The sequence below is a fragment of the Sinohyriopsis cumingii genome, chromosome 15 (genome assembly GCF_028554795.1).
Source record: "Sinohyriopsis cumingii isolate HCF-2022 chromosome 15, ASM2855479v2, whole genome shotgun sequence".
Lineage (NCBI taxonomy): Eukaryota > Metazoa > Mollusca > Bivalvia > Unionida > Unionidae > Sinohyriopsis > Sinohyriopsis cumingii.
In genome coordinates this window covers 85,394,488-85,419,335 of record NC_142975.1, presented here as the reverse complement: position 1 = coordinate 85,419,335, position 24,848 = coordinate 85,394,488, and the positions used below count along the sequence as shown (strand labels likewise).

Sequence of the window (24,848 nt, the reverse complement as noted above, 5' to 3'; positions counted from 1 at the left end):
TTTGTTGTTGTGCTTAACGGACCCATTATTTTTATATCGAGACCACTCTTTATTCCAAATGCTCATCTTATCCTACTTTTTGCAAAGGTTCATCTGTCTGTTTGCAGTTCATACCGGTCTGCCTTAGATCTGAGACCCAAAAGTCTCAAATCCGTACACAAAATCGGATTCAGACCATGGGCAAATTTTGGGTAGAAAAAAAAGAGGTTTTTCCCTCTGTATTTTGTAGTGCAACTAGAAATTTCTGATTTTCTGGTATCATTGTAGAGCTACTGTCTACCTTTCTATAATACCACCCACTTTAGTGTATCATACATAACTTTGATGATACAAAGCTCGGCAGTAGGCTACTACCTCCTGCCACTTAAACTTGTCACCAGGGGTTAATGTGTTAAAGAAATAAAAAATATATGTATGCATTTTTAATCAATTTGACTACATAAAATATGCAAATGTGCTGTGTTTATCTAGAGCACTGCCATCAGGAAGACATTATAGTCATCCAGTCCATCAAAATGGCTTCCTGCATACCAGTGAAAAGCAACACATCTCCAGGCCCAGATATATGCATGTATATTCATGAATGACAGTGTGTGCAGAAAGTGATCGCATCTCAGTATGAGTGCAAATGCAAGTGACAACCAGTATGATGCAAATGAGTCAGACATTGCTTCAGTCTTGATAACCTTTCCTCATTTACCATCACCACTATCCTACAAATCCATTAGCAGTCAGCTTGTCAAAGAGCACAGAAAATAAGCCTATCAGATGATCAAGGAACATGTGCTTTGTGAAGTTTTGGTACTGCTGCTTCTCACCAAGCTAAAAGTAATATTTGACGGAATATGTCACAAGAGTTCAGACCTTTACACATATATATGGAGATTGATGTCAGTGAGAAGGAACAAATGAGTTAGATTTGTCAACACAGAATGTACCAATAGATCTGAGTGGATACCGCTTGCAGATAGGTGCACACTATATAATGGAAGATAAAATATTTTAAAAGGGTAGTTATATTTTAAAAGTTCCCAGAGCTTGACATCCATGATTGCTCAGGCAAATGAAACAAAGGTCAGGGCAAGTGACATCTAAAAAGGCTTGTCTGACTAGACAAGTAATGTTTGGGTATTACTGATGAAAATTTTATGAGACAAATGTTGTACAAATTGTAACTCAAATGATCTAATAAAATAAATTTGTGATCCACGCCATTTTCCTCTTCTACACTCTTGTAATTACAAAAATTTTGCAAAAATATCCCATTCTTTATCTGAGAAAAAGGCCAAACTCAAAATGTAAATAGGTAAATAAAAGCCAAGAGATTTTGATAAGAATTTCTGAATGTTCTTTTTTTTAATCAATGACTGTTCAGCTCATGAATTCATCTTAATAGATACTCATGTTTCATTTGTAAAAAAAAAAAGTATTTTCAAATATCAATTTGAAAAATAAATTTTGAGATAAACTTAGTGAAACTCAAACCTAGCCATAAGGGTGATGAAATATTTAGGCCTGATGGACCAGTTAATCACAATCCTCAGAGTCAAATCACCTACCAGGAAGGTAAAAATAAACTAAATTTTGCAGACATTGTTGAGGGATCTGGAAAATACTTATTGTTCATAGTGGACAATTTCCATTATAAAACACAAAATATGATGCTGTAGTGTTCTTAATTTTTTTTTTTTCCCTTGAAATAGCTAATTTATATTAAATCATAAATATGATCAAAACACAGTAGATAGGAAAATAAAAAATCAAGCAGTCACAAGAAACATTATGTAGACAGTCACTTTTTCAATGCATAATGCCCGGTTAATGAAAACCCTGTATAACAATGGATGTTTACTAATGTTGTCATACAGCTTCATCAGGCTATTTATAGATGCTAAAAGCTAGTATGCACTTGAGACAAAAAGCATTCCAAACACCAATGCCTTTATAACTTCAAACACAAATCCAAACTTCACAATACTTAAGCTAAAGTAGCAGAACCATTCTTTCACTTGTGTAGTGGACAACTGACCAGCCACAAGGTATGTGTACACCTCACTGAATGCTAACATTAAGCACATCAAGATCATTAATATAATCTTCACAGTCGGTGGAAGTGGCTTTCTACTGTCTCCCATTGTGTCATATTCAAGCTGATACAGAGTAGTTCGGTCAATCTTTGGCGTCACCTCCTCATCGTACAAAATGTAGAAAGAGTCCACCACATTCTGTAACTGAATCTGAATGAACAGTTCTTGATCCTTTCTGATCCTTGCAAGATAGTTTTCCTTCGTTATTCGTCCTCTTAGACCCTCCATCATTCTGACAAACTTCATGTACTTCCTAATTGGCTTCAGTTCTGTTTAGGACAAAAATAAATGGTCTTTATAGGTACAATGGAATGTGAGTATCACAAACTTAGATTGGACAAGTTCTGCTCATAATTAAATACTTATTAACCCCCCACTCTCAAATGTATGCAATAGAGCACTCTCTCATCAGTGCCATTAATTTTAGCACATTTTAAGTTAAAAGGTAAGCATTTAGGTCTAAAGATCCCATTCCATTGTTTAATGCAGCACCCTCTCATCAAAAAGCTGTTCATGGGAGCCAAAGAATATACTGCTTTATAGTGAAATCATTATACATGTATAATAAAGTACCATATATACTTGCATGTAAACCTGTTCGCGTATAAGCCGACACACGAACGGAACAGGTATAAATACTAAAAAGTGCATGATCCGTGCATAATCCGACCTACAATTCTGAGACATCTCAAGATGCACTAGGTAAGATCCAAATGCATTTATTTAGGCAAACTTATTTTTAAAACAATGCATGTATATTTATCTCGAGGTTGGCATGTATGATTATTAAAAAGAAATGGTATAAAGTAATTTAATTTTCTTATTGTTTCTGCCTAATTTAGATTTGTGTATAATTTGATCCAATGATGACAAGAATTTAGCCAGAGGGCACTGGGACGTCATTTTGATAGATGACATGTTGTGACGACCTCACAAGCTGAATGCAGACATATTCAAAGGGTTGTGACTTTCTTTCAGAATACTAGTTTTCTGATCCATGCAGAAAAATCTTCACTGATACCATCTCAGCAATAGTATTTCTGGGTTATCACAGTCATATTGTTGGTCCAGGGTGGGTGGCAGTGTGGTCTAAGATGCTCGCCTTTACAGATCACTGACATCTCACATGTATCTGTATGGGTTAGAGTTTCAGTTCGGCCAATGTGGGTATGTGAGAAAACTTGCACATAACTTCCTGTGGGTCAGTGGTTCTTCCTGGGCTCTTCCTCCAACAGATATAATGTCATGTACTGAAAAATGTCATTAACCCATTTGGCCCTGGAGGTTTTTGTCGTTTTTGCCTGAAATGCGAGTAGGAAAGACATTTTGGGGGCTATTTCTGAATACATCGTAATACATCGACTTTCAACAGATTTTCCATTAGACTAATGCCTAGTTGTATTAGAAACATCGTTTTCCATTGGTTATCTTGCATGTGCATGAGCAGAAGGGTAAAAGTTGGAAATTTTCTTTTTCATTTTTGCTTAATGGACCCATCATTTTCGTATGGAGACCACTCTTTATTCCAAATGCCCACCGTATCCTAGTTTTTGCAGAGGTTCACCTGTCTGTGTGCAGTTCAGACCAGTCTGCCTTAGATCTGAGGTCAAAAGGTCCAAAATCTGGACACAAAATCGGATTCCGACCACGAGCAAATTTTGGGTGAAAAAAAAAACGGGTAATTTTTTTTAGGTTTTTCCCTCTGCATTTTGTAGTGTAACTAGAACATCCAGATTATTTGGTATCATTGTAGAGCTATATCTGTCTGCTTTTTTGTAATACCACTCACTTTGGTGTATCTTAAATGACCTTGATGCTGCAGAGCTCGGAAGTAGGGTACAGCCTCATCACGCCTACAGGTGGGATTGGGGCTGAATGAGTTAAGCTTACACAACCACACACCAAATGTTAATCTCACTACCCTGAGACAGGGTTCTGGTCATCTTGCATGAAGTTTAACACTTGCTGGCTGACCAGTCACACACAATCCAACAGTCATAGGCCTCTTAGTGTCAACATTCTTGTAGACTATATTAGCCCTCTCCATTATCATTTGATTGGAAAGAGACAAATTCATCACTCTAATGCTGAAACAGTACCAAAGACGTAATGATGGATGAAAAGCCTTCACTTAGTTAATGAAAAACCTTTTCATTTCCAATTACATCCATCAATTAAACAATCATTTCATCCAATGAAGAGTGGAAGCAGTATGCAGTGGCAGACAGGCAGCAAGCAGATGGTCTGCAGAAGTGACCAGCTTTCAACTAAAAATTTCACATCAGCATTTAGAGGTGAAAATTGCACATTTTGGCCTGCTGACATATACAAGTTCTTTTTTAAATCAACATAGGTCTTCAACTAAAGATTGACAACATCAAAAGAAGTAATATACAGCAATCATATCAGAGAAACCCACTTACACAAACTGTACACTGTCACTCAAGAGATATGGTTCTGGGCACTTCATGGGAACAATGATCTTTCTGCAGTCACATTCCAGTAGTGAACAACTGCGATGCAGAATTTCTCAGCAGATATTTCTTGAATCAGACAGAATGGCAACTGAACAAACACATCCTTTTTCAGTTGATTGTGATCATATTTGACCCTCACTCAATCTTCTTGCAGCAGATTAAATTGCCAATTTTCCAAGTTTGTATCAATGCAACTGGTCTCTATGGCATGGAAGACCATACTTTCACCATCTCTTAAATGGATCTCCAAGCTCAAGCTTACCTTCTTCCCATCCATCTGATTAATGAGGTCCTCCACTGAATAAGGACAGACAACCCTTTGATGATACTGATAAAGCTGCACTGGAAAACGTAGCCATGGTATCCACACCCACATGTAAATAGTCTTTGCCAAACATGTATAATCAAAACAGCTACCCACCCCTTGTTGGATTGGATCAAAGAAAGGACTTGGGTGGGCTGAAAAGTTGAATCCTGCTTTGGTCTTTGCAGTTATGCAAGATAATATTCGCTAATTATTATTCAGTTGGTCCAGCTATATAACAGGAACCAGAATTCACAGAGCTATTCTAATTCTGTGACATGTGATATTTCTGGAACAACCATCGGCTTCATTTCCAGATTGTACACAATATACTATACAGTGGGGAAATTACAGTGGTGAATATATTTACATATTTTTCCGCTACGTGCACATGAACTATAGAGGGAGAAATTTTAGCAGAGGAGATATTTCCCAATTTTCCATATTATTCTATATAGCAGAAATTTTCAGTGGAAAAAGTTTAGCAAATAAATATCACTGAGTTTGCAAAAATAAATTTCATAAAAATGTATCACCTTGAATATGTCTGGATTGATGACTGCTAAAATATAAACAATGAAAATCGAAATCCCGTTTTGGTGCAAATTCACCACTTTTACATCTGAAACAAAGAGGCCTGCTATAAGACAAAAAATAAATAAACACATTTTTGGGGTATCTGCTTCAAAGAGATTTCCACTTTTCTCACTTTTCATCAAATTGTTGAGCTAAAGTGACAACCAGGGAGGTACCAGTATCACATTTATGCTGTAATGGACTTGTATCCAATTTAGTGGGAGTCATTTATTTCACACCCTGTAATGTACATAAGATACAACCTTAAGTTATGAGCTGCTGTTGGGCTTGACACATTAACATTTAAATGTACAAACCACTGATCATTTCTGTGATGCATGTCCTTTCGATTTTGTCACTCTCTTGAGATAGTAGCTGTCCACTGACCTATAAAACAAAAGTCAAATGAGAAATTCTCGAAGTTTTCTAGCTCTAATCTATTTAAAATTTAAAATCAGATCTCCACTGTCCTGGGTGAAGATCTGACAGTGACCACTTACAGGTCATGCTCTGGTAACCTTTGAGTTAGCCAATGGAAATGCAGCTTTCAGAAATTTGAAAGTGAATCAAATCGATAGGTACACACTGATGCTGTTCAGCTCTACTGCTCAGTTTCCCAAACAGGAAGATATAAGGCTTCTTCTGACTGGCTGAAAAATTTAGCGATCATGATAATAATATAGGTCACCAGAACATGACCCCCAAGTGGTTGCTGTCAATCTTCACAAAGGACAGTGGAGATCTGATTTTAGTCAGATTGTTCTAGCACTGTCAAATCTTTAATTCAATATCAACTGGACATTCCCATACTTAAGTGCAAGCCCTCCATAAATTCTGGTCAGGCTACATAATCTACAACTGAAATTATGTAAAACATTTTTAGTTCACATCTTATTATGCTACATATGGCACAGGTATTGGTGTGTGCATACATAAAATGTATAGATATGTATAGTCTCATTATATCTCTATCATTCTTTCTTCCTAGTTTCTTAGCAAGAATCTAAAGTGGATATAATTTTTCTTAATTCCAGGATTCTTACTATCAAAATTGTTTAAAATCTGTGGAGTAGTTTTAGAGAAATCATTTTAAGATTTTATTTTAGTTTTAGTCTGAGGTTACTTATCTGTACTGTTCATAATTAAATCATCAAATTAATGTTTTACATCTCTATTAGTATCACAAATGCTTATAGATGTATATAAAAAATGGTCATGACCTGTATTTCATCTTTTACTAGCTTTGGCTAATTTTTGCATTTATGATATGAATAAAGTTCTTGGCATGGTATATTTATAGGTTACTGCATTTGTATGGGAAAATATGAACGAGTTTTCGGATGGATACTGCACGAACTTGTGAGTGCAGTGTATCCTTCCGACAAAATGAGTTCATATTTTCCCAAACAAATGCAGTAACCTTTTTATTATATGCTCATTTTTTATTCTACCTAAGGTTTAATTATATAAACAAAATACACTACAAGAAACAACATAAATGAATGAATGCCGTATTTCAAACTAAATACACAAGCGCAGATTTGACATTACAAAATGACATCATTATTAATGAGCACATAGCTCCGCCCAGATAAATTTGAACTTAGTTGCGCGGTTGACATAACTTTCAGAAGAAAATGGCGTGTCTAGTTAAAATTGAAATTTGCAGTCATATTGTGAATGAATGCGCATTGCAACGACTTTTCCATTTGATCTGGAATGAATATATTTTGGTATTTTGTTCGATTTGACGAAAGTTTGTGATTTTGGACTATATTCATCTGTGCAAATTATACAAGAAATACATCGGATTGAAGTGGCGCGGGAGAAGCGTGTTTACGTCTGCAAATGTGTTTCTGTTTCTGTCAATGAATGTTTGAAATCATAACGTTGGAAAAATATGAAGTCTTTCAATTGCAATTTTCAAAAAGACTCTATGGAATTTAATGTGTATTTCATTTTGAGTGCAGTAAGGAGGATACAATTGCACTTATCATCGAAATTACAGCACACTTTTGAAATGTGTAATCCAGATTGAAAACCTATGACATGGCTCATGTAATTCGGATTTGCAGAATTAAGAAAAAACATTATGAGGAAATTCAGGATGTAAAACTGTAAGTATATTTTATTTTTCCATTCTTATCACCAGCTAAAGAAAACAGTTATATGCCTTGTTATTTTTAATGACCTAATCCATCATTTATATAAGGTAGCTACCCTAAATCTGTAACATTGTATCAACGCAAAATGTCAAGACAGCTGGGGTTTTTTGCAGTCCATGAAACATGTTTTAGTTCATTCAGAAACAAATTTAAACAACTACAACGTAAAGAGCCTCTTACGCGAGTGTACATGATTTGTTTACAAATCAAAAGTGCCGGCGTTTGAGTCCATTGTTTATTTACAAAAGAAAGTTCCTTTCTTCACGTGAATGCTATTATGTGTATTGTCACGTGCGTTCAGTATCGGGGAATATTGAATGATTCTGACAATGTAAAGTTAACGGGGAAAAAAATGAGCATATAATATATATATATATATATATATATATATATATATATATATATATATATATCATAAATGTAGTTTTGGGGAGGTGAAACTAATTTTAATTATGCAATACTTATCAACAGCTAATGTTTAGCTTTCTTTTTTGTGCTGAAAATGTACATCATAAATTTCAATGCATTTTATATCCAGTTTGCGGCCTATTTTCATGGGGCCTCTGAATTTCTGCACTCCAAACCAATGGTTGTATATAAAAGTTTAAACAGCCAACAATGTCGCCAATAAAAATAAATCGCCACATGGTATGTTTTGCAGCCAATAAGGAAAAACAATCCAAGTTTGTGACATTGGCGAAGACCTACGCGATCCCAGAATAAACTTTTTATGCGTCATTTTTCGTACTTTTAAGAAGAAAAAATACTTTTTCATGTACAAGAAAAATACATACAAAATTTCAGGAACCAAGCCAAAATCGTCTTGTATTATTCATATGCGATCTCTTCCCCAAAATGATAATAAACTTTCTATGTTTTTTTTCTCGCACTTTTTAAAGAAAGAATTCTTTTGTGCACAAGAAAAATACATGTATATGAAATTTCAGGAGCCACACAATGACCATGTTATATCCAAATTCATGTAATAATGGAGCGCGCTATAGCGGGGTCACACTGTACTTTGTAAATAGTTTGTATCTGGAGCAGGGATAAAGGATGACCATTCCACATAATCAGTTGACTGAAATGTCACATAAAAATGCTGTCAGGGTGCATTCCTTGGGTCTCACCCTCCACTGCATGAGGTTAGTTGTGGTAAGATGGTAGAGAAGCATGCAGTAACTATGAGGCAGAATCGCCAGTATGACTGATGCCAGGGCCAAATGGCCAACATGCCCTATCTATGAGGCAGAATTGCCAGTATGACTGATGTCCAGGCAAAATTGCCGATGTTTTCAGGTGAACTCGCCAGTATAACTGACTGACATAACTGTTAAGGCAGAATTGCCACTGTACTGAAGCAGAGTTGCCACAACTTGTTATGTCTGTAAGAGCTTTAGTAATGTTAGTTATGAAAAATTTTGATCATAACAAGTTATCTAAGCATGGGTATGAAGGATATTTCTGGAAACTTTTAGTTTTTTTCCCCTTTTATAACAAAACTGAATCTATACATAAAATCTTTGATGCTTATAGAAATTCTAAAGTTCAAAATTGCCTCTTCATTGGCCCAGTGCACAGCAAGATATCCATGTGACAAAACATTTTAAAAAACATCAATGTTCTGCCTTTTGGGCATTTGCATTTTGTTCATGTGGGAATCCACTCTAAGGTTACTTCTATGTGGTCTGCAAAAACAATGAAAATGTTTAACTTTGCAATTAAAATACATATGTGGCCTGCCTGAGATGTAATAATTTCAAGTTATGTATTACCTTTTCTATCCTGTCTGCTTCTATTATGGAACTTGTTTTGATCCTTTGATTCCCTTCCTTCAGTGGAACAGTGGTGTGCATGAAGAGATCATGTTGTAGACTTTCAGTCTCAAGGACAGCATCAAGCAAGTTTCGACAGTGGTCTCTCCTAGCAAATTCTTCTTCTTCCAAATTCAGCTGACCAAAAAAAGAAAGAAAACTGGTAATGTTTTTTGAGTAATCTGGACCTATTTCTACATAACCAGATGAAGCAAAATGAAGTGGCCATACAAAATAAATGAAGATAATAACTTATCATTGCTATATCTTCTTACCATGATTTTCTCTTTGATAACAGATGTAAAAGAGTGAACATAACAATACAAAAACTTTAATTATTTGAAATAATAGTCTACTCATTCAACTAGAATGGGAAATGCTTTATTTAACCATGATTTACCTTGAAATAACACTAACAAGTAAGTATATGTATTTTTAAGAGAAAGAAAAAGGCAAACTAACCTTTACAGATATGCTTTCTGCAATGAAAGAAATGAACTGCTTTTTCCAATTATCCATTTGTGCACCTGTAAACTGCTTTTTATTGCAGCCACTTAACTGTTGGCTGAGATATTCCTGTAGGCAGTCAATTACCAAATCATTGGCCTTGAGCTGAACCATGGCCAAGAGACAATTAGCCAGACGAGTTTCCACTCTCTTGAACTGCAGATAGGTAACTAGCTTGGCATGTTGACTTGGCTCTTCATCAATACCACATGAGGCTTCAAAAACCTCTTTATTATTATTTAAGTTATCCCCAACTGCAGCTTCACCCATTTCCCTTGCACAAAGAAGAGCCTGGGCTAAGGCAATCTCTCCTCTCTTGGAAGGGTTGTATCCCTGAATGATCCATCTTTGTCTCAAGACTTGTTCCACTTGTTTACAGATTGTAAGACTTGTAGTCTTGGCAAGTTTTTTCAGAACATCAAGAGTGGTTTGTTTGAACAGCATGTCAATTAAAACTATCTGTACATCCTGATACTCCTTCCAGAGCTCCTCCTTGGCAAGCCTGGTGATATAGCAGCAAAGTGCCTTGATCATGAAGTTTTCTCCATCATACTCTTTTACAATTGTCTCACTTGAGTAGATCAGTAAAGAAGTTATTTTCCTAACATATTCTTCAAAAATCTCCCCATGTTTCTTCCTGAAGATTTTAAGGAATAAGTTCCAAGGCACTCGCTGCTCACGGAAACCAAGGCGGACAGATTCAATGAAAATGGTGTGTGCAAGTGTCCTGTATGTGTGATCAAGTACAGAACTGAGATCTGGTTTCACAAGTGCACCACTGAAATTTCTCTCAGCTGATACAATGGATATGGAATTAGCTTCTATTCCTGAAATTTAGATAATATTAAAACTAGTTATAACTAACGAAACAGGCTATTTTATAACTGGATCATTTTTAACCAACTCTTCCCTTCCCAGAAAAGTTTTGCAGGTCTAGAGAAGCCAATAAAATTTTTCTTCCCAAAACTCCCCATTTTTAAAGACTGTACAAGCCCTAAAATATGAATAATGAGAATAGGTTATATCCAAGTACCTTACAAAAAGAAAAACTACATTTTTCATAAAATATAAATGAACCAATTGCATTTTAACATGTTCAAGTGACATGTCAGAACTTGGTGGAGTGACTCCATGCTTCCAGGACTCAATCTATAGCCCTCGACCTGCAATTTCAAAAGAGTCCTTGTTTTGTATCTTTTTACACACCTGTTTCAAGGAACTTTTGTTTTTTTTAGATCTGTTTTTTAGATGCAAAAGATAGCTTGCTTTATTGAGTCTTACATGTACTGAAGTCATAAAAGCCTTGTGGGAAATAATACTGACTCCTTATAGGCAAGTATAAATGATAGCTGCAAGTTCAACATTTCTCTGCTTCACACACTGAATACTTTTTTCAGTAAACTGTTTCCCTATTAATACTTACCTGATCACATTAACATTAGGACCAATCTCTGCTACGTCACTGAAAGAGCCCCCCACCCAATCTTTTGTCTAACATAAAGACAATGTGGAAAACCTCTTACATGTGAAATCTCCTTTATACCTATTAGGTGGACACTGGTATCTAGGCTGTAACCCATTTTAATAAAAGCTAAACCTTTAACATAATGCTTTTATTGTGGGGAAGGGTAGGAGGGATTTTTTATAATGTTATCAGGTTAAATATTATCAGAGAAACATAACTCACAGAAACTTTGCTTTATCCATTAAATACACTGCTGATTAGGGAAACATTTGGAGAACAGATTAAAGGAGGAGGAAATCCAGAAATTCATACCTTGGTATTAAACAGTATGAAGATGATCACTTTACTCAAAGGATGAATTACAGTTCTGATGTTAGTTTAACACAACAGAAGATAACGTGTTTAAACATGTGTGAGGGAGATTCCTGTGAGACCCCCTACTTATTATTCAAATATTTCCCAAGTGAATCCAGTGAATATGGTAAATTCATGCCTGGGTATGTAGCTGTGCTTTTATAAATAGGGAATAAGGTCTGGGCAGCTACCAGTGGTTTAACAAGATTAAGCTCTCTCCTTTGCATGGCCATATCATGCAAACATAAGCTGGAGAAAGCTGAGTGGGCATGGCAGCCAATTGATTCCACTATGTCCCGAATTTAGACATTACATTCCAAGGCGATGCTCATGCAAATCAGTCCATTTCGTGAGTCTGAGTTGCTGAATTTTAATAGATACCTTTAGCCAAGTGACCAGTACTTCTGAGGCTGTCTCTTCTTTTCCTGCTTAAACTGTAGAATTAGTCTTATGTGGCCGTTGTGGATAATGGAAAAAGAACAACAAACAAACAAGTGCATACAAATATATAAATTCTTGAAACAAAGGTGAACTGATGACACATTACCAAGATGATTTAAAAGTGCAAACACTGAAATATAACTGATATAGCCAATAACATGTTTAAAGTGCCAATTTAAAACAAACACCCCCTCAACTTTCATACTGTATGCCCTGTAAATTGAAATCAGATACATGAATTAAAAATTAATATTCTACTTTCTTCATTAAATAAATTAACTGCATAATCTTATAACGTTACCTTTATTTCAGAAAACGTAAATGCATGGTGTGTAAATGTGGACTGCTAAATCCTTCAGTGATCAATTTGAATGATGATGTTGCTGAAATTGTGAGCTATTCAAGAAGAAAATGTAGACAAAACTTGAAGCCTGAAGAAACACAATAAAACAAACTTTCTTCAGTAGGCAAGGAACATGGCTGAATTGCTATGAATTCTGCCAACAAATGTATTTGTTATGTGACATAAGGTTATTAAAATCAATTACAACGTTCATCCTTTTTGTCTGTATTCACTGCTTTATAAGTAAATTAACCGGGATATTTTTCAATAGATAAATGTCTTGCTAGTGTTACACTTGCATTTGAAATGTGTAAAATATGCTTGTACCCAGGGTGTAGTTTATGTCAATATTTTATTTCTGTAATATATGCAATATGTACTTTGGTATGCTGTATGCCCATACTTGGCTATAGTTTACACCTGTAATATACACCTGTACTTTGGTGGTATGTTTTATGCCTGTAACATACACCTGTACCTTGGTATGATTTCAGAGATGCTCCCAGGATTTTATCATTGGTGGAATTTCCCACCTTGTCACCAAAAATAAGAGGGGAGTAGAACATAAATAAGGGGGAGGAGGAATAGCCATAGTTCAGTTTTTCATTACACTTAAATATCCATCTCTCTTTCTTCCCAATCCATTCTGTAAAACCCCTACTGAAATAAAAATCTTGAAAAAATGTTTCCTCGAGTTTTATATGCATTAATCTGTTCATTAAAAAGTGCACTCTAATTTTAAACTGTGTGTACATTAATTTGCCTTGTTTGTCTGCCTTTTATACAAGTAGTTTTGAAATACAGTTGAAAACAAGGTCTTGATTGGCATGCTGTCTGTTCTGGTCCATCCAGTGTGTAGACTGGATTTGAAATTAATGTCATCTTTTGGGTTCCAAATCACTCACTGGTTTTTCCATTAACACTTTCCAAGCTCCTATAATTTGATACACTTCCTGACTTTAAAATTAAATTGCCTTCATTACTATGATCAGCCAGTATTTTTTTAATCAAATCATCATCTATAAATGAACAAGAGGGCACTCATAAGTTATTATGTACTTTTGAGAAAGTGATGCATGTAAGGTGAAGTTGTTTGCATTTGAAACATGCACAGTGGAGAAAATGTTGGCATACCTCTATGCTACTTTGATGTAATGTGGCTTACATTTCTTTGGATAATGTACTTGAGGAAACTGTACATGATCTACGCACACTGCTAACTAAAATGACTGATCCCTTATGCTAAAAAAATCAGCCTGAATTAACCTGAAGTACACTATCTTTAGAAGCTATTCAAATACAGAAAATGAATTTTGCCAGACTACACAATACCAGCTTCTGAAAGTGCAATGAATGAATTACCAAATATATAAAATGTAAAAAAAAAAGTATTCAGCTTTTTTATTTAACAATTTACCTCTGAAGCTCAGGAAGTGAAAGTGGAGCTAGCAGTTTTTGAAAGGTGCACATCTGGAGTAATGCCAAGCTGTATACTCTATAACACATATTACACCCATCAATCATACACCAAAAATAAAGGGAATTTAAGGTTCCTTGAACAATACCTAAGATATACAAAGTATTTTTTAAATAGCCTGTATAACCAGTGAGTAAACCTGGGGAAATTCTTTTTCTTTAAAGTTCTAACCCTAGTCAAAATACAAAAGTGTAGAATGCCACCTTAAAACAAATATGAAATATTTTTCTTGTTTTCATATCATTACGTATGATGTTTTGAACAAAATGGTACATTAACATTGATGTTGTGCATGAAAATAAGCTAATATGCTTTTTTTGCTCTTGCTTACATAATATGCCTATTGAGACATGTTTGTGTGAGTAGTGACCTTAATTGTGGGGGAAATTAAAAGTCTTAGAATATAGGAATAAAGTCAACTTAAATTAAAACTGTTGCATTAAGGAAAAAAAACGTATAGTAAAAATGTTTCTTTTAATTCTTTTGTAATGAAATATTAAAAAAAACAATAACCAAGCAAATTTGCTTTCATCTATATTAAACAATAAGAAAATATTTTAACCATTGACCTTTATGAACCTCATCTGTTCCATCCCTTTTCAAACTACAATTTATTGTTGACATCTCTAGAATAATTCTGGCATGTTCCTGTCGTTCAGCATTACACTGGTTGCTATGTTGAAGAAATGTAATGTGCATTTTTAAAATAACTCACTTCTTATCATGGGGGCGGGGGAATTGGACTTGTTTGAGACTCTGACACTAATAAATATGTGGGGGGTAATGCAGGAGAATTATTCAAAGGACTGTTTTGATGCTTGTGACATAAAAGTTTCAGCCATACAATCAAAATTAAATTGTACAATAATAATACCTATGTGCTCTATAGCCAGTATAACCAGAGGAAACCTGGGAAAGTTTTTATTTTTTAAAATTCTAACCCTATGCAAAATATGAAACTGTAGAGTGCCACTTAATGCTTGGAATCCACCATTTTGGGTCTTCTAGATAGCCCGTATTACAAACACGCATTTGTAAAACTTCGTTTTCAATAATAATAATAATAATAACAATGACCTTATTTAAAGAGGGCAACACAATTAGCTAAGAACTAATCTACCTTGAGGCCCTCATACAAAGGAATTCATTTATTTTAGCTGCATCTCTGAAGCCACTGGATATATTGGGTTTGGAAGAAGGAAATAGAGTGGGCAATTCAAATCTCAACTGGAATACTATTCCAGAGCAGAGTTCCACAGTATTGGAAACTTTTTTTAAATAACTCCTTATTTGGTTTGGGAATTTTATACCGTTTGGTAGACATGGATCGCAGGTGGGGAGTATTACCAGGTAGCATATACTGGAATAGTGATTGTAAATATTCAGAAGCACTATTATGCAAGGTTCAAACTTTGACACAATGCTAGTTATGGGGCCCAATGTGCCAATCAAATTTAGTTTAAACAACCATGCATGACAAGCCAAAGAAACCAGATGTAAAAACAGTTACAGAAAAATACACACCGCGACAAGCACTACAATAATTTTACCACTTCTGCAAGTATTTTAAGGGTGAATGGCTGAATAGAGTTGTATACTGGACACAGAACATTTTTATATGGCCGCGACTTGAAATTAATTTGTGGGAGTTCTCATGCATTACCATTTTCCATGTGCATGAATTCGTACAAATTTTGAGTGAATCACACAATTGCACACCCTGTGAGCATCTTTGTGATTTAAGCCTGTAATACACCGTATTACATTGATGTTTAATCTACATTTTGAATACACGCATACTAATTTAAATAATTCGTCTCTGTGTATGTCTGAAGTATGTTTGTGTTATGCCTGAGATATGCTAGTATTACACTTGTTACTCATATTTTCGAGAAACCAAATAGCACCTGTATTTTAGCATGTAGTACACTTATAATATAGAAAAATGATTTTATACAGGTATTTAATTCTTAGATCAGTGTATAGACAATTTCCAGGATGCAAAGAATAACATAAAAATGTTACCCAAAGGTGAAAGAGTAGTTCTTAGAAAAGTCAAATTTATGTACAAAGTATCCAGAAGTTGCCATTTATGTCTAACTAAGCAATATCTTTCACCAAAGAGATGCTAATAGTACTCCAAATTTAAGGTCTGTTAAAAGTAAAAATTACATTATACCAAGGCCAAAGAAGGAATTGTTTAAAAAGGGTTTTCAATATACTGGTCCACTGGTATGGAACAACATTCTCTGCTCTGAGCATTTTTTCTTTTCATAATCAATGTCTCAAAAGGATGAAATCTTAAGACAATTGAACAGTTCTAGTAGGTCATTCCCTTGATAACTCAAGCCCTGATAACTTGCAAACCTGCTAATAATGTGGGGGCTGTTGTGGGTCCCATTTTTTTATACTAGAAAGTACCAAACAATTGAATCCATTGAAAATGAAAAAAATCGTGATATAAATTGGTGAATGAAACCTTGATATATCGCTCATCGTCGAAAACAGTTGATATGATCTGGAAATATGAGCCAACATTATGAAATTATCAACTTTTAATAAGAAGTCATGTGTTTTGTTAAACTTCTTTCCAAACAACATTCTTGGTACAGAGTAAACAACATTATGCAATGAAATTTTGATCAATGAAAATGTCACTAACACCTACTTGTGGCATCAATTTTATAAATAAATACCAAATAAATTTTTTTTTTTTTTTAATCAATTGAAATTCAAGTATAAGTTCTGCCTTTTAGTTTGGTTTAAGTATAATGAATGTAAATACAATGTACCCAATTGTATTCAAATTGTGAAATATGCCAATCTACTGTAATAGGTATGTCCATGAGCATTTCTGTGTGAACCTAATTAAGTACCAACCTTGTTTTGATACCTGATTGCACAAGTATTTGTTATATTCTTGCAATAAATAATAATAATCATAATAATAATAATAATAAAGACTTTATTTAGAGAAGGTAACTCAATTAGTTACAGAACTAATCTACCTTGAGGCCTTCTATCTGTTATGTACAATATATACAACATGATGTGAAGAGTCTGGCTTGACACTAAATAATTAAGTAATTTTAAAATTCAAAGTATCAAACCTAGAACACATGCACAGGCATCAGTGAAAATATAAACATATATAAAACATAAAATTTAATCCTGCATTGAAAATTTCAGCTATGAAAATGATGCAAAATTACAGAAAAGCAGGCAGAATTGTTTGTACTAGAACTGTTCAATTTTCTAAAGATTTCATCCATTTAAGACACTGATTGTGAAAAGATGAAACGCTAGGAGCCTGTCTTATGTCACTGGGAACGTTGTTCCATACCAGTGGACCAGTATATTGAAAACTTTTTTTAAACAATTCCTTCTTGGGCCTTGGTATAATGTAATTTTTTCTTCTTATAGGCCTTACATTTGGAGTACCATCAGCATCTCTTTGGTGAAAGATACTGCTTAGATACACAGGAATGTCTTTTCCAGATACTTTATACATCAATTTGGCCTTTCTAAGAAATATTCTTTCATGTACTGTTAAAACCTTTATATTATTCATTGCATCCTGAAAATTGTCCATACTTTGATCTAGAATTAAATGGCAAGCCCTCTTCTGGAGTCTTAAAAGTGTTGTTATGTTTGAATTAGAGGTATTACACCAAATTACATTACAGTAGTCAAGATATGGCTCAATATAACTTTTATAAAAGATGACCCTATACTGAAGAGGAATGTATGTTTTGATTTTCCTCAGTAGCCAAAGATAAGAATTAACCTTTTTTGAAATATGTTTAATGTGAATAGACCAAGTAAAATTGTTATCCACGAATACACCAAGAATTCCATCTTGAGAGGTCATATTGAGGCTCACATTGTCAAACAGAACCTGGAGTGTGTCGCTATCTAGCCTTGCTCATTTCTGTTCTGTTGTAATTAGTAGAGCTTTCGTTTTTTCTCTATTTATGATCATACTGTTTTCCTTGCACCATACTTGAAGTCTGTTGAGAGCATCTTGTAAGTTATTTTCAAGTACTATTTTGGTTTTACCAATCTCAGTGTAGTATCATGTACATAGAGGTCAGTGGAAGAAACTGAAGTTCCAATCTTAAGAAGTAAACCATAGATAAGCAGAATGAATTACATAGGTCCAAGGATAGAGCCTTGTGGTACTCCACAATTAATATTTTTACTTTCAGAAAGTTGACCATTTAAAGATACTTTTTGCACTCTATTGGTTAAATAAGAAGTAAACCAGTTTAGGGAGTTTTCACTGCATTGATAGATTTTTAGTTTCTCAAGCAAAATTTCATGGTCTAAGAGATCAAAAGCTTTACGAAAATCAACCATAACAGTGCCTACCATTTCTCCTTGATCTAATACTTTCAGCCATTTATCAATCAAAGATACAAGTGCAGTTTCACAGGAGTGATTCTGCCAAAAGCCAGACTGATTATCATGAATAAGATCATAAGTGTTCAAATAGTTGAGAATAGAATCATGTACATGTTTTTCTAGTAATTTGGACAGACAAGGAAGGATAGAGATAGGTCTGTAGTTATTTACATCATCTTTTGTTCCTAATTTATGCAATGGTATAACCTTGGCAGTTTTCCATGTTTGTGGAAATTTATTAGACTTATACTTTCATTGCAATTGAAAGCTATACTCTCTACAACTGCAGGTGCAGCTACCTTTAGTAGCCTTGGTCCAATCATATCAAGTCCTGTAGCTTTACAATCATCCAATTTGTTAATATATTTCAACACAAATTCGGGACTCATTTCAGGAATTTCAAACTTTATATTGTTTGGTAGTTTTTTCAGCACAAAAATGTTTGAGTTCCAGATGATCAGATGAAGTTCTGGGGTCTTTAAGCTTTTCAGCAATTTGAACAAAAAAGCTGTTAAAAGTATTTGAGATGTCAGTTGGATTATCAGTATAAATACCTTCATGATTGAGAGATAAAATATCAGCTTTACTCTTATATTTGCCTGCACCAAACCCTGTAAACACTTTCTAGATAGCTTTGGGATTATTTTGGTTTTCATCAAGCACTTTTTTAAGCTGACCTTCTTGTATTACCATGTTAACTGCATCTTTTGTATCAAATAAAGTAGGTGGAATACATAAAAAGTTTAAATTCATGCAAATCCAACCTACGTAAGAGCTAGCATGCCCCGTTATTGAGTGTCAGGTCAACTCATTTCAAGTGATCAATCAAACACTTATATTCTTTTGTGAAGGTAATATAATTAAACTACCTTAAACTAGCATACTCACTCACAAATGTGATTAAAGACAGAAAGACAACCAAGCGAAATGCATACTTGATGAAATAAAATTCTGCTTCACATGTTTTATTGATGAGAAGTTAGTTTCAGAATTTGTAGTTAACTTGTAATTTCTGAACTGGCACTTGGAGATTTCCTGATGGTTGAGAAGTTTCACCATTAATGAAATCATGGTATCCATACTGTACTAAAAGAACAAAAAAAAAAGAAAAAGACTTTTGTTGTTGAAGGCTGTTTCACGAACTAAATGTTCCATTTTTTTAATATATAAAAGGAGTCTTGTTTGAATTCGAAGCAGTATATAGTCTGGTTCCCTGAATATTATTATCTTTGTGTTGCATTCCACAATAGTAGAGAGATAAGCAAGAACATATGGAGTATGGAACCGGACTACTCAACAACAACATAAAGCATTACACATGAAAGATTGTTGAAACCAGTTGGAATAATGTTAGCAATCTCTCAGCGGTTGGGTATCTTGAAAATAAATTATTTTTAACATAAAAATGAATAACTTTGATAGATAAAGAACTTTACTGACATCTATTCCCAACACAATTTTAAAATAAGCATTCAGCCATTAAACAGACCATTTGCCCCCCACCCCCGGTAGTTTTCTCAATGTCCATCAAGGATGGCGTCATTTCATGTTTTCATGGAGGTGTCTTGATAACCTGAGCTCTTGTATTCATAGTACACCTCTTCCTCTACAACTCGCGCACAACAGTGTGATCTATGTTTTTGGACCCCATTGTGTGCGAGTTATCGAGGGAGAGGTGTACTTTAAATACCTTCTGTTTTTCTCTGCTAATGTATCTTTTTCATAGTTGAATTTTTCAATACAGGATATTTTGCATTTTATTTATGTTTATGTGTTCACAGATGCCAACTTTGTCAAATCATTTTGTATAATACTGTGTAAATTGAACAAAACTCCTAGAAGGCCTAAAGGGAGATTAGTTCTGTAACTGAGCTACCTCCCTTAAATAAAATCATTTATTATCATTATTATTCTTAGTACAGTACATGTACCTGCAGGATCTTACCACAGTATACCAATATACTGGCTAAAATCCTACAGCTACAAGTTTAAGTAACTATTCCATTAGCCAGCCATTGATTTTTTACATAACTGACCATTAAATAGATAGCTTGGACCATATACAGTGTACATTAAAAGAGTATATATCTATGAATATTTATGTATAATGCTTTCAGTACATAAGTGCAAGATACATACAATGTTAACACCTAATGAAAACCCAAAGATCTTTTCTATGCATATTTTACAATTTTTTAAACTTGTATAGGCAGGTAAAGATAGAACCTTACATACCAGAAACTACAGTAATCTTGTATAATATTTTTTGCAATGGCAGGAATTTATGAGGTCAACTGCAAAGGCAATTGCTGTATGAACTTCATTATATCCATAAAAGAAATAATTAAAAGGTCCAATGAAAAGCATGAAACAGAGCTGAAACACCTGGCAAAATTACCTATCATGACTTCATGAGACTTTAGGAGAAGGTCAGCAAGAGTAACAGTGTCCCTGCAGAGCAAAAGCTGACATATTCCTCTGAGAGTCTTGCACACAGCCTCAGATGCCATCCCAAATACACGTGACATGTTCTTCTCCAGATCTTGCCATACACCATCTACAAAAATATAAACAACACTTTTAATTGCAGTCACTTGAGTGAAATACAGCAAAACTGCATTATTTAGTTACATCAACCAAGAAAAACTGCATTATTTAATTACATCACCCAAGAAAAACTGCATTCTCCATGGTGCAAAAAGTGGCACTTATCCAAATGAACACAAGGTCACAAAATAACTTCTTTGCTATATGTATGATTCTGTGCGAACTGCTGAGTTTCATGTTGTTTTCTTTTCCAACTGGGAGGGCTGGAATGGAAAATGAGTCAGGAATGTTCAACTTATATCAAATAGGAGGAACGAATAAAGCAAAAATGTAATAGGGTCAAAGGTAAGGACTATTTGGGAAAGTGGGTCAAACAAATTTTTAATAATGTAATATTTAGCTGTTGCAATTGCGTAGCTTGCTCTTTTACAGACGGAAAATACTCTTTAATATGTGATGAGAATTCATCCTCTCATAAAGTGACTCCATAAATTTATGAAGTCCAACCCGTTATCTTGCCGATGCAAATTAATTCTGATTCTTTTCAGGACATAGCCTTTAGTGGGATATCATTGCTGGATCAGAGGTGTGAATATGGCAATAGAAACATGTAAGTATTACATCATAAAAATTAATCTGCCCTACCCCCATTACTTTTTAATATCAGTAATATGTAACTGTTGCTACTGCACAGGTGAACAACCTAACTGTGAAGAAAAATAAAGTAATACTCATCCTCACTGTAGATGTGTAGACTTCTACTGGATGGTAACCATATGGACCACTTTCTGAGCTACGGCTACTGGCCCCAAAGAAAATATGCTTGTATTATCGTTAAGCTAAGGTGCAAAGGAAAAAAGTGATGGTCATGTGAGAATGTCAATAAGTGGACTTCAGATATCCTCCAAAGACGTATAAGTTACATAAGCCCTTGAGGTAGCAATGGCTCAAAAATCATGGGCTTTGATCTTCATGAATGAAAGATTCCTCTTTGTAAGGGACTCTCTTGATAGTTAAGTTCATCCATATTGAAATGATGGAAGCTGAAATATCAGCTGAGCCCTTAAGGAGAAAGAAAAGATGCTTCTTTCCCCATTAAGAAATTGCCAAATAAAAACATAAAGATATGACTGGACATAAAAGTCTTTTTTAATCATCCCTAGCATAAATACAAACTCAGACTAGAGATCACACTCGGGAGCAGAGAAACAAATGAAAACTATTATTGCTAGGAAAGCTTGGTTCTGAAGATTGGGCATAATGATTGTTCCTTTGTGTTGTTGATGCTAAGGAGAGCACGAAAACAATCTTATGGGTAAGGTTCCCAAAAGAAACTTCTTTCAAGCTTACATAGTGGCTTCTTTCAAGCGTACATAGTAGTTTTTAGTTAGAGACCACAAGACACACAAGACATTCAGTCTAGGCATCAGCAAGCAAGACACTGATCTTTACAGCTCTAAATATCTGATCAGGTGTGCTATGGCTGGGCTCTTCCTAAATTAGAGAGTGTTGGAAAGGGTTACCCTACAGCAGTTGATATCAGAAACTGAACTATGTTTATCTTAAAAAATGAAGTGAGGAAAATAAGCCAAAGTTCTTATAAAGGGACAGCTAGGATTAACATGTTTGCAACTTCTCTAAGCATAAAAGATTCTCTACTTGACATCATAGACCTTAGATGTTGTCTCCTGAACTTGATGTACTTCAGGACTTAGTTTGAAATTGCAAATGCACTCAATAATACCTGTACAGAAATTTCTCATGGATTCCGTATGGAATACTTCAGGAATACATATGGAATAGATATGGACTAAAACACTTATGGAATCAGACAATTTATTACATATCAATTCCATAAGTACTTCACAGCAAGTGAAAATTCCATATTGAATAAAGTTGCAACTTTAATCCATAAGCACTTTATTCCATATGGAAAGCAGACTCATGTATTACAGCATCATGGAAAATACTCTCTGAAGACTTAATAACTTAAACTATCTGATTCAAACAGAAATATTGGTGGGAGTTAGAGTACATGTACATGTCAGTGTAGCTAATGTGGAAGGATGAAGATCTAACTGCCCTCAAACAAATTTTCTTGTTTTCCGTTTTAAATCAGAAGTTTGCTTTTCTCCTGACCTGAATCTAATTTTACTTGATATGGACCCTTTTTAAAATATCATCTCCGAAACTTTTTTTAAAAAATAATGTTCTATCCAGTCCCATTCTGCAATGAACTTTCGAATAAGTATTTGTTCTGTTTATTATTAAAAAAATGATTGCTGTAAAGAGCTTTCTGACTGGTCAAAATTTTGTACTTGCCCAACTAATCATTGCGTAACGGAAACTGATGGGAATGAGCATGCTTGCTAAACATGGCAATTCGACTTTTCAAGCGGGATACAAGATTGAATAACCATTTGAAAAATGTGCGGCAATAAGAATAGCTTGAATGCAAAGTTGATGGGAATGTAATTAGTCAATCTGTATGAAAACTGAATACCAGGACTAGTATTTTGCTTTTTGTGCCATAAAGAGCTTTACAGTAGCGACTAACATGCTAAGTAGGACAAGGCATTGAACCAGGATGATTTCAAAGTTATATAACTCAAAACTGATTAACTTCCAGAATGAATTTAAGGAGGGACAACGTTTAGATCACTGGTGGGAATTGTTGCCAAATACCCATGTCTATCAAAGATAGTTATATCTTTGCGGAATGTTCTTGGCCCACACATATAATCATCTTTGAATTTCGTGAGGCATTATTGTGTTTATTATCAAAATATTCTAGGTGTGTTAAAATTCAGTGTAAAGTAAGAGTAATTATATCATGATAAACATATGTCACAGTGCTTATGGAACAAGACTTAAGTCAAGGGACCACAAGAGCATCATAGTTTGTACATTAATCAAAAATCAAGTCTGCAGTACAAGTGACATAAGGCAGGTTCCTAGCATTTCTTCTTTTAATAATCAATGTCTCAAATGGATGCTTTTCTGTAATTTTGCATTATTTTCACAGCTGAATTTTTCAATGAAGATTAATATTTAATATTTTATATATGTTTATGTGTTCACAGATGCTTGTGCATATGTTCCAGGCTTGATACATTCATTTGTAAAATCAATTATTTAGTGTCAAGCCAGATTTTGTATATATTGTACATAACAGATAGAAGGCCTCAAGGTAGATTAGTTCTGTAACTAACTGAGTTACCTTCTCTAAATAAAGTCATTATTATTATTAGTATTATTATTATTATTATTATTAACCACCATGTCTCATGTCTTGGATGTCATATAATTACAACATCTGTATATGTTTTCATGCAAACTGAATATCATCTTGGTTAATAAAGTCCTGTTTAATTCATATCTATTATTAATTTGAAACCTTCTAAAATGTCTGAAAAAGTACTGAAACTTCAGTAAAATACTATATAATCAAAATTTTTAATATTTCAGTGAAATTTTAGTGAGATCTCACATTTTCAATGAAAGTTTTATTCGAAATATTTGTGAAATCTCACCAAACTTTTCAGTAAAATGAAAAAGACTTAAGTGATGTCATCATGGATTTGGTTTTGTATGCAATGAAAGAAAACGAGGACAAGAAAAACCTAAGTCTTATTTGATAATGTCTGTCAAAATAACACATTTTAAATTATTGTGAATATTATCATTGATTCCAAGTAATGTCTAAGAATCATAAGGCAGTTTAATAGAAATCTGAAGCAGATTTGTAATGGTTTAGGCAGAAAGCGCTTAAAAAACCCGTCTGAAATCCGCTTTAAATACACCTGGAATATTTCTCTTGCCCACAATGTGGCAGACTCTGAAAGTGATCTTCTCAGACACTGTCCAGCAGAAGAGGTTCCAGACTT

General features: G+C 34.4%; 1 protein-coding gene across 1 annotated transcript in view; it reads right to left on the bottom strand.

The window, feature by feature from the left end:
• Positions 1 to 1,600: 1,600 nt before the first annotated feature.
• The window catches only part of LOC149782241 (uncharacterized), an 85,085-nt gene continuing 61,837 nt past the window's right edge, over positions 1,601 to 24,848 (bottom strand). The window contains exons 3-7 of the mRNA XM_089935096.1: positions 20,813 to 20,971; positions 9,886 to 10,757; positions 9,385 to 9,561; positions 5,762 to 5,831; positions 1,601 to 2,356 (exon numbers count right to left, since the gene is read on the bottom strand). Coding sequence (XP_089791222.1) covers positions 1,899 to 2,356; positions 5,762 to 5,831; positions 9,385 to 9,561; positions 9,886 to 10,757; positions 20,813 to 20,971 — 1,736 coding nt within the window. The 3' untranslated portion in view covers positions 1,601 to 1,898. The remainder of the gene's footprint in view (positions 2,357 to 5,761; positions 5,832 to 9,384; positions 9,562 to 9,885; positions 10,758 to 20,812; positions 20,972 to 24,848) is intronic.